The sequence below is a fragment of the Lissotriton vulgaris genome, chromosome 11 (assembly GCF_964263255.1).
Source record: "Lissotriton vulgaris chromosome 11, aLisVul1.2, whole genome shotgun sequence".
NCBI classification, from domain to species: Eukaryota; Metazoa; Chordata; class Amphibia; order Caudata; family Salamandridae; genus Lissotriton; species Lissotriton vulgaris.
In genome coordinates this window covers 253,426,705-253,442,124 of record NC_141699.1, presented here as the reverse complement: position 1 = coordinate 253,442,124, position 15,420 = coordinate 253,426,705, and the positions used below count along the sequence as shown (strand labels likewise).

General features: G+C 45.0%; 1 protein-coding gene across 2 annotated transcripts in view; it reads right to left on the bottom strand.

Moving 5' to 3' along the window:
• SMTN (smoothelin) overlaps nucleotides 1–15,420 on the bottom strand; it is a 1,042,724-nt gene that overhangs the window by 844,502 nt on the left and 182,802 nt on the right. For both annotated transcript variants that reach the window (XM_086943175.1, XM_086943174.1), the window contains exon 3: nucleotides 405–565. In XM_086943175.1, the coding sequence (XP_086799301.1) occupies nucleotides 405–565 (161 nt within the window). The remainder of the gene's footprint in view (nucleotides 1–404; nucleotides 566–15,420) is intronic.

The window sequence follows — 15,420 nt, the reverse complement described above, 5'->3', positions numbered from 1 at the left end:
GGCTATTCTTGCCAACATATGCTGTTCTTAATTATTAGGTAACCGAAGGTTTTGGTGCCTCACACCCAGTCTGCAGACGTCTTATAAGGTCAGCCTGTGAATGAGTGAGGCACACAAACAATATAGGTCTTATGTTGAGCATTAGCAAGAAACACTTTTATCTAAATGAGCTCGTGGCTTTTTACAAATGGATAAGGCAAACTAATTTGGGAATGTAGATCGCTTGCAGCAAACAAGCCGGTCTGGTGTACGAGTATATGAAAATCCATGTAAATTTCTGCAGGCAAATCTTGTTCCAATCTAGGGACAAGCTGCAGTGAGAGAGTGTGTTCAGCGTGTTAAAGAGAAAACGAAATAGACTTTGTGCATGTAGGGTCTTTGTCTATAGGCTCAGTTTCACTCACCGTGGGCAATTTTCCTTGTTCTCTTGACGCTCGCTGCTCTTCTCTGATCTGAATCGCTTGGATGCCAGCGCCTCCTCATAGCCCTCCAGCTCCTTGCGCCGCAGTTCTCGGATGGCGGTGCGTATCTGGCGCCGCTCGGCAAGGTCCAATGTGGCTTCCAGCTGTGGGCATACAGATAGATGAATGACAACACACGCTCAAGAGCAGCAGATTCAATATAACAGCACAATTAAAAATGTATGTGACAGATCAGGTGATTTCGTAGTAACTTTCATAATGACGGTCCAGCCTCATACAATCTCCAATTGAGGGGCCTATTCCCACCAAACTAAAGGTTATGCGGGGGAGAAAGACGAGAGAATCTACCTCCGCAAAGATTGAGAGACCAGGTCCCTTCCCCATCTAAGATTCTAAGGTGGACTTTTCCCCCCTACAAATACTGATGTGATCTCTCTTTCAGCGTCGCCCCCTACAGACGGAGGTGGGGTGTCTCTTCCCATCCACAGACTCCGAGGGACAGACTCCTTGGTCGGGCGGGTGGTTTCTACCCGGCACAAACTCCAAGGCAGGAGGGTGGGGGGTCCACTGAGTTTACACTAGGTTTTAGATAGCTGTGGTGGATTTTGGGGATTTTATGTTAAGTCTGTAGAGACTAATGCTCATTTCTCTTTTCCCACTTACCGCTACCCTTTGGACTTCTAACTGAACCTAGACCGTCTATTGACAGTACGATAGCACCTCAGATGTTCCCTTACTTTCCCCTTAACAACTCTTTAGCAAACATTGATATGTGGGCACCTCCTTAGGGCTCTCCATATTTCTTTAGCTTTCCTAATTCTCCTTCATTTTCTTTCCTTTACCTTGGCACGCTTCTTTCTTTTTGTCAGTCCAATCATTTCTAAGTTGTACATCCCTCCCATACAAACTCACAGCCTGCTTTGTCCCAACATGGGTAATACTGCACACCCCTCGGGCAAAGGTTGGAGATTCCTGGGCATGGAGAAGCGATAGTCCTGTACAGTTTCCTGCAACTTTTGCAGATGTTTCCTGATGGAGGTTTATTGGTGATCCTCTACCACAAACAAGAAACCATTGGATCTAAGAAATACAACTGTTGCAGAGGAAGACCTAGCTCAAAAAGGGGGTATCCCTTTGAAAAAGAGAATTCCCTCACCCACCAAACGGGGCAGGCTTCATCATTGGGTACCTCCTTGTACCGTGATGCCTAGGCTACGACCCCCTTCACTGAGAGTGAGGAGTTCAGTTATGTTTTTTGTATGTAAAGGAGGGTATACTAAATACCACAGTGATGAGCTCAAGGTGGTCTATTGATGTATTTTTCAAACCGTTTCGGCAAAACACTCAGGCATACATAAGAGACACAATGGATGTTATTAATAGAGTAGAAGGGCTTCCTTTCGATGGATAACACAGCTTCTTGGCACTTTTGACATCGAAGCGTTATATACTAACATCCCACAAGACGAGGCATTAGAAGTACTGAGAGACATCCTTGACACTAGACCCACACCACATGAAATACCTACATAATTCCTGACATCCTTGGCATCCGTATGCCTTAAACAGAATTTCTTTGCGTTCAAAAACAACCTGTACTTGCAGATAAAAGGCTGGGCTGTACTTCACCCCAGAAGTAGCCAACTGTATGTCATATTTCAAGAAAGAATTGATCTATACAGACGGAAACCCATTTACTAAATGGATTACATATTGGTTCCGCTATACTGATGATGTTTTGATGCTATAGGAAGCAAATAAATACTCCCTTGCAACATTTCATGATTGGCTCAATGGTAGAGCACCAGATCTCAAGTTCACTAGGACCAGAGATAACGAGAAAATCAACTTTCTAGACTTCTGGATATAGAACAGCACTGGGCAAATCCAGGTTGACCTATACACAACAAGTTGCTACACTTCACCAGTGGACACCCTCATGACTTTAAGGAAAATCTGCCATATGTGCAATTTCTTACGATCAGCAGGAACTTTACTAAAAAGATGAATACTTCAGAAATGCCACCACGCTGATAAACTAAGAGACAGAGGTTTTCCCAAAAGACTGGTTAAGACTGTTTCCAAAATGGCATGGTTTACCCCTAGAGAGACCTTACTCTTTCCCAAAATACACCAGGATACCAATTCTCTTACATGTGTAATTACATATAACCTCAAAACAAATAAAGTAACAAATATAATCAAAAGGAATTAGAACATTTTGAATGCTTAGTAATTACCTAAACCAATTTTCGCTTTCAAAAATGCAATAATTTATGACATCATTTAGTTAAACCTGCACATCCCACATAAAACAAGAAAAAAACGACCTACACAAAGCCCTTGGCCTGCCTCCCATCTGTGGTCCCTACAAATGCAGTAATTGCATTGCAGGCGAATTCACCAATGATACTAAAGCTATTATAGTAAAGGGTAAAATATATTGATAGGTTAAAAGAAAACAAGTTACTTACCTGTAACTTTAGTTCTCCAGTATTGGAAGCTTTCATAAATTCACATGCCTGAATCATTCCCCGTCGTCGAGACGGGAGTCTCCGGTATATAAAAAAGCAGTGCTTAGTAGTATAGCAAACTGAAAAGAGGCCTAGGCCCATTTCCCTTTTGCAACCCATAGCCTTTGTTATGTAAAAAAGGCCCAAACTTTTCCCTGAACCAATCAGAGCTCCTCACCCTCTATATCCCTCCTGAGAGAACCTTCTACCGCACGTTGTGCTAGGGAGTCTCCTTTGAGCTCTGCTCAAACTCTTTACTTCAACAGTATTTTGACTAAGATTTGAGGTTTCTCATCATCTAATTTCATCTACTATGTCGGAGAAGGAGAAAAAGGGATTATTTAGAGCTTGTTCCACCTGCTCTAAGAAGAGGCTTTATACAGATGACCCTCACAAAGTTTGCATCTACTGCCTCTATCCAGACCATAAGGCAGCAGATTGTAAGGTATGTCGTACCTTTTCGAATAAGACCTTGAGGGATCGCGAAGGAAGGCTGCTGATCTGGCTCCAGAAGGTTAAAGCCAGGAAAGAAATCCTCTCAAGAGAGAGTTTGGAGGAGTCTGTGGCGTCTAAGAGATCTCAGAAGAGAAGTAGATCTCCTCAGACACATTCCTCAGGAGAAATACCTGAGAAGGCCCCAAAAATGACCACCCCAGGGTCTTCAGGGCGCAGTCCCTCAAAATCCCCTTCAGTTAAAGCTAAGGGGAAGAAGGGTTCTGCTTCTGAGGTGAAACAAGTGAAATCCGCATCAGATCCACCAAAATTGCTTCAGAAAATCAAGATTACCATCAAACGGACTTCCTCTGCGCCTTCTGAGGAGAAAGGTAGTGTTTCAACACTGTCGACGGGACCGTCGACGAAAAAGGTGTCATCGACGACTACAAAAACACCTGCGTCGTCGACGAAGAAAGATTGTGTTAAAGCTGGTGAGAAAACAGCGTCGACGACACTGTCGACGGCGATATCGTCGACGAGCGCATCGACGACGGCAGCGTCGACGTCGGCAGCGTCGACGACGGCAGCGTCGACAAGGACGACGACGCGACGGGAGCGTCGACGAGGACAGCGTCGACGGTGACTACAACGTCGACGGTGGCGTCGACGACTAGGACTTGGTCGACGAAGGCCGGCTTCCCTTATGAGGATTTTTGGAACGAGTAAGTCTCCTAGACATGAGAATACTACTCATGGTCCTCCATTACATCTTGTTGCTTTATACACACAGAAAAAGGACCATTTTGAAGGCTTCACTGCAGTGTTGCTGAAGCGCTCATGCAGCCAGCATAGGTTTCGAGCGTTCATGGTATTTACAGCAATTGGTTGCTCACTCTCGATGCACAGGACTTTCTGTTCCCCGCTCACCCTCGATGCAAGGGACCTTTTGTTCCCTGGGCCACCTCCTCTGAATTCATTCCAGAGGAATGACTACATGTAAAAATGTTTTTAAAAGAATACATTTTTTACATCACCGTTTTGGTGGATGTGTCTTTCAAAGCGATTTAGACTCGATTGAGCACGGCTGGCCTGCACCAGCCCGGCCATGGTGACCTGAGAGCCCTCAGGCACCAAGACTTTTTCCGGCCGTCTGCACGATCTGGGGTTATGTTCCTATGTTTTTCCCCTATATCTCCAACCTCTCCTTTTTTATTGTCACAGCACCCCAGACGTCTGCCTTGGGATCTGTCAGGCATCCAGGCCGAGTATACTCCTGCTCCAGTTCAGCCTACCCGTGGGTAGGAGAGGCATCTCTAATCACAATGCAGGTCCGCCCAGATCTTTTCTGGTATATTCACCTACATAAGCGACTACTTTACACCCTGGAAGAGAATTAGCGCATTTCATGCCTGTTATTTCGGCACATGGGGGGCGCATGATGTCTTCCCTTTTACCCTTTCATGTCACAAGCTACCTTTAAGCACACCAAACATATAATAAGCGCAATAGACAACACTGGCACCTATACTATAACACTGGTATTCTATTATTCCACAGGAAGCATTGGACTGTTATCCAGATGGGGCATTTTATGAGCAGATAATTCATTTTTCCATATAAAAACTTTTTTTTCTAATTTTTCTCTTAAATGTACATATGGTTTTAAGGCTCTGCATTCTCTACTTTGACACCTGATATAAATAGGACCCATAACTTATTCCTCCTTGTCTTATCTTTTCCCGCAAGGGCCCTGTTTATAATCTTGGTCCAGGGACACATCAATAAAAGAATATTGCATAGCCTGTAGCTAGTTTTATTATCACTTTTCGCCTGCTCTGCTGCCCTCACCACCTTGAGCCCATCACTGCAGTATTTAGTATACCCTCCTTTACATAGGAAAACACATCCCTGAGCTCCTCCCTTTCGAGAAGGGGGTCGTAGCCCGTACTATGACTAGGCATCACAGTACGAGGATGATGAAGTATGCCACTTTTGGTGGGTGAGGGAATTTGTCAATTTAAAAGGGATACCTCCCTTCTGAGCTAGGTCTTCCTCGGCAAAAGTTGTATTACTTAGACCCAAGGGTTTCTTGTTTGTGGTAGAATTAGAAGGTCGGGGAGTCAACCTTTGCAGGTCTCTAAATCTCCTCAAATCCTCTTTTTGCGATAGTTGGTTTATTGGTTTGGTCACAAAATGTGTAATCCCAAACAAATGGTTGCATGTCTTCTTTGTATTTTTGTGTAGGTAAAGTGACTGACTGAAGGGTTTCGTTTATTGTTAATATATTATGCCATTAATATCATGACAACAAAAAATTACGTTATAAAAACATTTATAGTACCTTTAGAAAAAAAGCAAAAACGTGTCTATTCAACCAAATGCTCTTCTCTTGTTTCTTCTAGGTATTAGTATTGATTTGAACAAGTGATACCCCATGTTGTTGAGAACATAAGACTAATTCTAGGAAACCCATTAGGTAGTAGTGAACTCTATAAAATTCGGATCAAAACCTTAATTATATTTTATTGATTCTCTTATCATTAAAATCAGTAGTGCTCTACTTCCTTGGCATATACTAGGAAATAGTAAATTTAAAATACTTAAGACTAGCATTCCTTGGATTTTGGAGGACTGGTGACTGTCTCCTTAATGTCATTTGGGTAGCATCACTAAACCATCACACGGGATAGTAGAGTCTTGCACAGGAAACTAAATACTATACAGCCGCAATTCACAGATAATGCATAATTGTCAGTGGAATGAGTATGTGCATGATCTTAGCGTGTGTACAACATCCTGATAAAATTATATTACATTTGGAAAGTATTGCAGGACAGGGAGCATGTTCTCAGCCAGGTTGCACAGTTTTCCAAAGACACGTATGGAACATAAAATAAAATGAAGATATTAGCCTTACAGAACATCTCCAAAGCTCCTACAGAGCTGTTCTTCTGTGACCACATTTAGTAGAGATCATTATCCTGACTGTCATTTCCACGACTATCTACAAATTAAGTTTCATTTCATTCAGCGCATGCCATCAATAAATCAACACTATTGATATCAAATTAAAATTCACTTAGGGCCCGATGTAGGTAAATGAGTTTTTCCGATTTCAAAATACCAAGGCGGGCCGAATCGGTATTCTGAAATCGGAAAACGAGATGTAGGAAAAAAACACCGAAAAAATACCGAATCGGTCGGCATCGGTATTGTGATTGGATACGTACCGAATCGGCACGGACCGATTCGGAAAGTACCGAATCGGCTACCACCGAATCGGAAATTACCGAATCGGCAAAATCCGATTCGGCAATTACCGATTCGGAGGTCGGAATACACCCCCATGGCCAAAAAGCCCATAGGAATGCATTGAACAATCCGATTCGGTTAAATCCGAATCGGTAAAATCCGAATCGGTAAAATCCGATACAGCCAATGAGGTGGATCCACCCTCCCCCACCCAAGCAGGGAGTGGCAACCCAGGCAGGTGCAGCTCATTAAGAACTTTCTGGAGAGCCAGCCTGAGCTGAACACTCACAGTGAGCAGCAGTGGGAGCAGGAGGCAGAGAACTGTGGATAGCAAGATGGCAAACACCAGTGAGAGCCAGAAGGCTGGCCAGAAGAGAAAGCCAAAGTTTAGTAGCATGGAGCTGCAGGTGTTGGTGGAGGAGGTGGTGAGGGTGCACAGGCAGCTCTTCGGGAGGCTGTCCCTCACTGTGCCGGACAGCACGAAGAGGAGGCTCTGGAGTGAGATAGCAGAAAAGGTCAACGCAGTAGGTGTCACCCCCAGGTCCCTTGATGCCCTTAAAAAACGCTTCTACGACATCTGCAGCTTGACCAAACGAAAGATGGCTGAGATCCAGAGGCAAGCTGGACTGACAGGTGGAGGCAGGAACCCGGCGCCACCCCTCACTGAGCTGGAGGAACTGGTGTCCAGCACCATCGAGAGGGAGTGTGTGACAGGAATCGGGACCCTGGATAGCTCAGCCAGAGCTACAGCTACAGGTAAGAAGCATGCGCATCATGACACACCCTACCAGACACCTCCCCTTTAGACACAATGCACAGCCAAACCCCAGCCCAGTACTGTAACCAACATACAAGAGAAAAGCATCATGGTATATGTAGTCAGCAGAAGTTAGCAAAATATGGCAGTGCAGAACCACAAGATAGAAAAGAGTGGAACACATTCAAAGGAGATGCAAGGACATGTGCAATGCTTTAATTGTAGTGACTGTAATACATCGGCACTCAATTTACAAATGCTTCTTTATACCTAGGGGCACCATCAGGCGGAGGACCACAAGCTACAGAGGCACCAGCACCAGCACCAACTACCAGTGCGGTGGCAGGGCCTAGCACGAGTCAGGCTGCCGAGGAGGAGGAGGAGGACAACACCATTGGCCAGGGTAATGAGGGAGACCTGGTAATCGACTATGCATTCCTTCACTCCCCACAAATGTCAGGCACACCCCCCCTTGCTGTTCTCCCCTGAGAACTCTCCGACAAGGGCCCACCCTGCACCTACACCACCTCCTGCCACGAGTATGGCTGTGGCTCCAGTCAACCCTATCCAGGGAGCAGCGGGTCAGGCCCCGGCCACCACCACACCCACACCAGTGGCACCCCAGCCCACACAGCAGGGCGGCAACAGCAGTACCCGGAGGCGTGCCATTTCCAGCACTGCAGCGCCGGCACCGGAGGGCAGTGTCTTCCAGGGCCTTGAAGGCAGCATGGTAAAAATCCAACGCCAGCAGGCAAAGTCCATCATGGCCTGCCAGCGCCAGCTCCGCCAGCACAACCTGCAGATGGGCGAGATGGTGAAAGGGTTCAAGGCATTTGTAGACACAAACAAGGAGGTTGCTGCAGGTCTTGGCAGGCTGACCACAGCCATAACACAGTTATGCGGAAGACTTGAGGAGCACGAGCACTCGCGCAGGCGGGATGCCCGCGTGCAAAACCGATCCATTAGCCGCCTTGCTGCTGCAACCGCGCAACTGTGTCAGCGTGGTGCCAATATGGAGGCAAGTTTGACACAAAACACCGCCGAGGTCACCAGGGGAATGGCCCGCATCCCAACAGCCATGGAGGCAATGATAATCTCCAACACTGCCACCAATCCAGCCCTGGACCTGGGGGATGCTGGGGACAGCAGCAGCCGCAGCAGCGCGGCCAGCGCTGCGTCGGAGCCGCGCAGGAGCACCAGGCGCTCCGCAGAAGCCGCAGGACATGCGGAAGGGGGTGAGGCACACCCCAGTGGGGCTGCCAAGCGCTCCAAGAAGTAGGCTTGCCAGGGCGGGTGAGGCAACCCGGACCTTAGACATTTGTTTTCTTTACTTTTACATTTTATTTTGTTGCACATCAGTGCAGTAACGGTGTTGCAACATTATTAAAATTTGCTTTTCCCCACAACCATTTACCTGTCTGTGCATCTGTACTCACTCAGAAATAGTTTTCTGTAATCTCCTCACGTCTGTATCTGCCATCACTTGGCGTACACACCCCAGCAGGCTGTGTTAGTGGCACAGCATCGTCGTCGTCATGGTCCTCGTAGTCAGACAACTCCACCTCAGTGCCCTTCTTCACCGCAAGGTTGTGCAACATTGCACAGACAGCTATGATCTTGCAGCAGGTGATGGGGGTATACTGCCTTGCACCTCCACTCTTGTGCAGGCATCTGAATCTACTTTTCCAGTCGCCAAAGGTCCGTTCAACTACATTCCTTGTGCTTTTGTGGGCCCGGTTATACCTCCTTTGGCTGGGTGTGGAGGGGTTGAGGTAGGGGGTGAGTATGAAAGAGCGGAGGGCATATGCACTGTCGCCTGGAAGGAAAAGGGGTAACATTACTCACATGCATACATGTATTACACCTAGCTACTTTGTGTTATGGGGGTCTGATGATGTGTCTCACCTAGGAGGTATCCTTCACCAAATTCGCCAGCCATCAGCCGTGAATAGATGCCGCTCTGTTGAAAAATGTAGGAGTCGTGGGTACTCCCTGGGAATTTTGCTACCAGGTCTGTGATGGTGCACTTCGCATTGCAGATCACCTGCACGTTGATGGTGTGCGTAGACCTCCGATTGCGGTATATGTATTCTGTGTCAGCTGGGGGGCAAATCGGAATGTGCGTGCCATCTATGCAGCCAATGATTTGGGGAAATTGTGCCATCTGGTAGAAGTCAGCTTTAGTTTGTAGCAGTTCTGCGTGGGTTGCAGGGAAAGAGATGTATTGGTCCATCCTGTGTATCATGGCGTCAAGGAATGTGTGGAAGAACCTTGACAGGCTGCTCTGGGTCACCCCTCCTACCACCGCAACTCCACTTTGATAGCTGCCAGACGCAAGCAGGTGTAAGCTGCATAGCACCTGGACGTGTGCTGGGATGGCGTGTGCCCTTGGGGTGGGGTGGTCCAACAGTGGTTTGAGGTCCCTGATGAGCTCCAGAATGGTGTCTGAGTCCAGCCTGTACCTCTGTAGGATCTCTGCCTCTGTGAGCATGAACAGGGTGATCCTCTGTCTGTAGACCTGTTCCTCTCTTTGCCATTCCCTCTGTCCTTCCTGCTATAGCCGTAGCCGCCTCGCAATGACATAAAAAGCTGCCATCCTGCAAGTTGCAATGCATTTTGGGTCTGTTTTTATGTGTTGGAGTTGGTTACCACCTGATTGTAATCCATGGTAAATACCGAGTGAATAATACCGATTTAGAGCCGAAATCGGTGTTTCTGTGCTTCCCTACATCTCCCCATCTGTCCGAATCGGGGACTTTCCCGATCGGTGATTCTACCGATTCTGTAGGTTATCCGAATCGGCTTATGTCCGATTCGGTGTCACTACCGAATCGGTACATGGACCGAATCGGATAATTTCCGAATCGGTGTCACTACCGAATCGGTACATGGACCGAATCGGATAATTTCCGATTCGGTGTCACTACCGAATCGGTACATGGACCGAATCGGATATTTTCCGAATCGGTGTCACTACCGATTCGGTACATGGACCGAATCGGTATTTTAATCCGATTCGGTGTGTTACCGATTCGTTACATTTCCGATTTTCGGAATGTACGTATCGGATTATTTTCGATTCGGTAGTCATTCCGATTCGGTTTTTGGACCGATTTGGACGTTTTTCTTTGCCCTACATCTCAATGGCAGTATACCGATCGGTAAGGGCCCAAAATCGGTATTTTCGGCCGTTACCGATCGGTAACGGCCTACCTACATCGGGCCCTTAATGCTGCATAAGTACTATCTGTAGCTCATATCTGTTGCCATACAATAAACATCAGGTATTACTCATTCTACCCACATTGGTTGAAAAATGTAAACATTAAGCACCAACATTGCAGACTGCACAGATTTCCGCAGGATACCTGAAGTCAGTGGACTACGGGTGCTAAATCCTCTAAAACTGCCAATAAAATGTAAATCGGTAATCTGCACTAATGGATGATGGAATGATTATAATCTAGGCACACAGCTTTAGTTATGGGTCTGTGGTCCCAACCCATCCACTCCATGACTGGTGTTGTGAAGGCACAGTTCTAGGAGTGCAAGGAGTAGACACAACAGCCCTTGAGATAAGATTAGTTGGTGCCTGGTAAGCAGAAATGTGGGCCCATGGTAAATGGAGTGCCAGACCTGATGATTGAAGCTATCATGCCTCGTGGGAATGGTCCTGGTAAGGAGTCTGGTTACTGAGATAGGAGAGGAGATTTCCTTTCACTGTGTCTGGACTGGGTAGCAGAGTGCAAAAAGCTACATCATAGGCAGTGGGATGGCAGTATCCTGAGTGTGGGTTAGCATGGTAGAAAGGTGGGGGAATTATATCCATTGTTGCTTGTACAATGAGATTGGCTTGCCCTCATCCACTATAGATTGCGAGGAAGGACAGACGTCTGGAAACCCCCTTGCTGCTGGTGAAGGGCATAAGCTTGGACCCACTATGACTGGTGCATGGGAAGATGTCTGTACAGAACAGAGTTATACGACCATTCTATCTGACGAAGGCACAGGTTAAGACCTAACAGTACTAGTATTAATTATTGACATCTGGAAATATTAAATGTGGTTTGGAAAGAGAGATGCCAGGGCCTCCATTAGACGTTGTTCCATAATCTTTGATTCCGCCACTAAAAGGCAATTAAGAATATTTTTTTTTCTCCTCACTCTTTTGCGCGTTAGGATAACGAACTTTTTACTTGGTCCAGTGAATAACATGCTCTCCGATCCCTGTATAATGAAATGCATGTGGAAAACGTACATTGTTTGTGAATGTGCGTAGTAGGAAAAGATTTTAGGGGAAAAGCGGGCATGGCTGTAGGGCTGATACTACTAGACCCTAGCAGCTGATGGTCAAGATCAACGTCAATATCTTGCTCCAAAGAAAGGGTCACAATGATCCACAAACCTCTGAAGAATAAGCTGGAAAAAAACAGTTTGTGCAAAAACAGCTGTCATAAAACCAAAAGCGTTAAAAACCTTTATAAGGAGCGTTATGTAAAATATTCCACTCCAGAAACCAAGAGCTTCAATTTCAGGACGAGCAAATGTTTACACACACTAGTGCTGGATTTTCTTCAAATAGTTTCTCAGCGACACTCACTGTTCATAAAAAGGGGGCAGGAATGGAAAAAGCATGAGTTGAAACATGAAACGTGCTAAGACTGACTGCCTGGGGGAACGGGAACAGGAGCAGTGTGCGACTGCTGCTGTAGTCTGTCTGGGCGTAAGGAATGTGAGAAAACGGGTCTAGTGAGTTCTTTCTGAGGAAAAAGGAGGACCAGCGACTTGACCTAAATATCTAAGATTTTGTGGGCAACGTCAACATGAGAGAGGCGCGCATACGAGCACAGGAGAACTTAAGGGAGTATTACAATGGGTGGCATATGAGGTAGCCGGATAGACTCGGGCTCGTAAGACAGGAACAGACTCGTTTCGACAGAGGCCTTTTGAGAGACAGGATTGCTGGCGTCCTTCCCGGCAGTTTTTAATCACCACATTTAGCAGAACACATAAGAGAATTATCATTCAAAGAACTGGCACAAGTAATATTCAGTGGCGCTCAAATGTACGTTTGACAAATTTAACGCAAGGCTAAACGAAGGGGTCTCTCGTCTCAGGAGAGGTAGATGGATTCATTTCGGCGCAGGGGCTGCGAGTGCTGTTTAAAGCAGCGTCTGGAGATGTTTGCATAGTTTCATCTTTCATGTGAGGGTACTCTTTGTTTTGTGTTTTAAGGGCTAGCTGCATTTACCGTTCAAAGACAACTAATAAAGATGTGATGGTATACGTTTATGTATACGTCTGGCTGACTCATCAATTACTAGACATTCCAAACATAATGGGAGAAGAGAGATAGGCGGCGCTATAAAATGGGGAGTCATCAGGCACCCAATTTTGGCATGTCAAGTAAAGCGTCCATCCTCCAGCTGTAAAACCTAATAAATGCCACGATAGTACTCTGGTTCCCGAGAACAAACAAATGAAACTGGGCCAGCCTTCTGGCAGTGACCTTCAAAGGACAACCCACACGATGATCATGAACGTCAAGCAAAGGGGAAAGCTGTAGAGTGCGGGTGAACTTATGTACCGCGGCTGCCAGCCACCCAAAACACACACGAGTGAATCGAAGCAATCTAACAGAAGGTCAACCAAGGATCATCCTGATAGAAAAAAGCTGTTCTTGCATGGGTAGACCAAAGTTGCACTACCTGCCAGAAACACGGTGATAAGAGTTGAACAGGGTGGAGTGTTGCATGTGGCTGGAACAAATAGGCCAGTGACACTATACAATGCAAGGTAAAATTCACAGTGTACAACGTTCGCCGTGAAGAGCGGTGAGAACCCTGTGTCACAGTTTTGTATTCTAGCAGTTGATGGAGCAGGGTTTTATGAAAATAAAACCTGCTCGGATTTAACCCTCAGTAAAATTCATTAACAGTGTGCTGTGAAAAATATTATTAATTAACGCTAAAAGAAAGGGTAAATGCTTTTGCGCAGGTGTGTACTAATGCATGGTTCTTGGCTTTGAGAAAAATAAAAGACTAATGCTGCTTTTGTGCACGTTAATAATGATTGCTAGGAAATAATAATAATAATAATAATAATAATACAGGTTGTTCATGGGTAGGGGCAATGTTGGGATGGTGTGCAATGAAATTGCATTTCATGAAAAATAATGATGTTATGTGGTGGTTTTCTGTCGAAAAAGCAAGCATGGGCCTACATTCCTTCATGCCAGTTTGGGGTTAACATTTGGTAGAAAAATACAATGACCAAAAGTAAAGGTTTCAGAAGAAAAAGAGAACGCAAAAGCTGTGCGTGTCCCTTGTGTCCTTGTATGACTGCCAAACTACGGAAAAGAAAAAAGATAAACTGTGGAAGCGAGCAACTTCCTCACGAGATGGTAGAGGCAAACAAAGAAAGCATGAAAGACTTGATATACGAAAATACACTCTAGGAAATATGTACTCAGATTGTGTTCAAAGTTGTTTCCTGGGTAGAATCTGTCGTAATGCTGAAAGTTTAAGATAAAAGGACATTGAATAAAATGATCAAACTGAGAGTGGTGTGACAGAAAACCCCCATCCTTAGCCAATGAGAGACGGACTTTATGCTCATATTGAAACAAATGTGAGTTGGACGTTTGAGTTTTAGGGTATAATTGAGGTGCCCGGTGGGTGGAGTTTGGAGTAGGTGTTGGTCAGTTAGCAGGAGATCGTCGCGGTTGTCGGTTTGCTGTTTCCAGATAGAGGCCTACCTGTTTCCTGATTCCTGACTTAATCTATGCCACTCAACTCTTCTTGAGGGGCCTTACTGCCCTTTTTGGCCAGCGGGTAGATTTCCCCGATTTCCTACTTGGGTTAGAATAGATAATATTCAAAATTTGCATAATCATATGCAAATGTTATTTGTCTCTGAAACTTTTCTCTCCTCGCCTACCCACTCCTCCAACGCATTGTTTATTTGACACGAGTTTGACTCTGTACATTGCTAATACTTTTTCTCCATAATAATCTATGAATTACATTGTATAATGGTACTTAATGAGCATTTATTTCACATTATTTACAATAAATATTATACATTTCACCCTGAGTCTGTCATTATTTAGTAGTATTGATAGGTATATTTTACTGCTATCAACTTCTCAACTTTATTATCTATCGCCACAAACAAAATATATTGTAAAGAGAAATGCAGGTTCTATTGAGTATTTTGGTAAGTTGTGCATAAACTTGCATCAAACTGAACCCCAGCGTGAAGGGATTAGTTGGGTAGTGTAAATGGGCCTTTGTTTGTGAAAAAAGATCGATCCCTGATCGCTAGATCACAGTACAACACAACATTTCATTGTACGGTGGTTGACATAAGGAGCAACATTAAATATGGTGACAAAACAATTATTAGTTAAGTGTCGGGTGGCGATGAGGCTTTATTTATGAGGTGCACTTAATAAATGGCCAATAACCACAAGAGTCAGAAACATTGGTGTTTACTGAGTGTTAGATGAATTGTTTAACATTTTAGCTGATGTATAGTGAAAACTGCTAGGAAGACACCCATATTAGGAAATGAGGGCTCCAGCATTCTATATATAACTATTAGAATAATCACAGATTGACTGGAACATTTTCACCTAAAAAAGGTGGTTGAAAGTTTGTCAAAGGGCATTTTGGGTCCTTTTCTTTCACGAAAAATACAGAGAACAGTTTAAAATCTTCTACAACTTTCCAGTCCTATAGGCACGGAGGCTGAAACAAGGAGCGGGGCACTTACGCGAATCCCTGCATATTGACTACAAGTACATTTTAGCAGAGATTTTCACTTAAAAAGCGTGTAAATGTTAAAGCAATTTGGTTATCACGGGAAAGTCGTTTCTTAAAGATGCTGATAGGGTTGTATTAGTATCTTCATTTAAGTATTTGAAAGAGGGCATAGTTAGTCGTGCTGGTGATGTTTCGAGTATGTAACAAGCATTTGCAATGCAATAGGACTCGCATTTACGAGAGTTTGAGCCATTGGAATTGTAAATGACAATGCC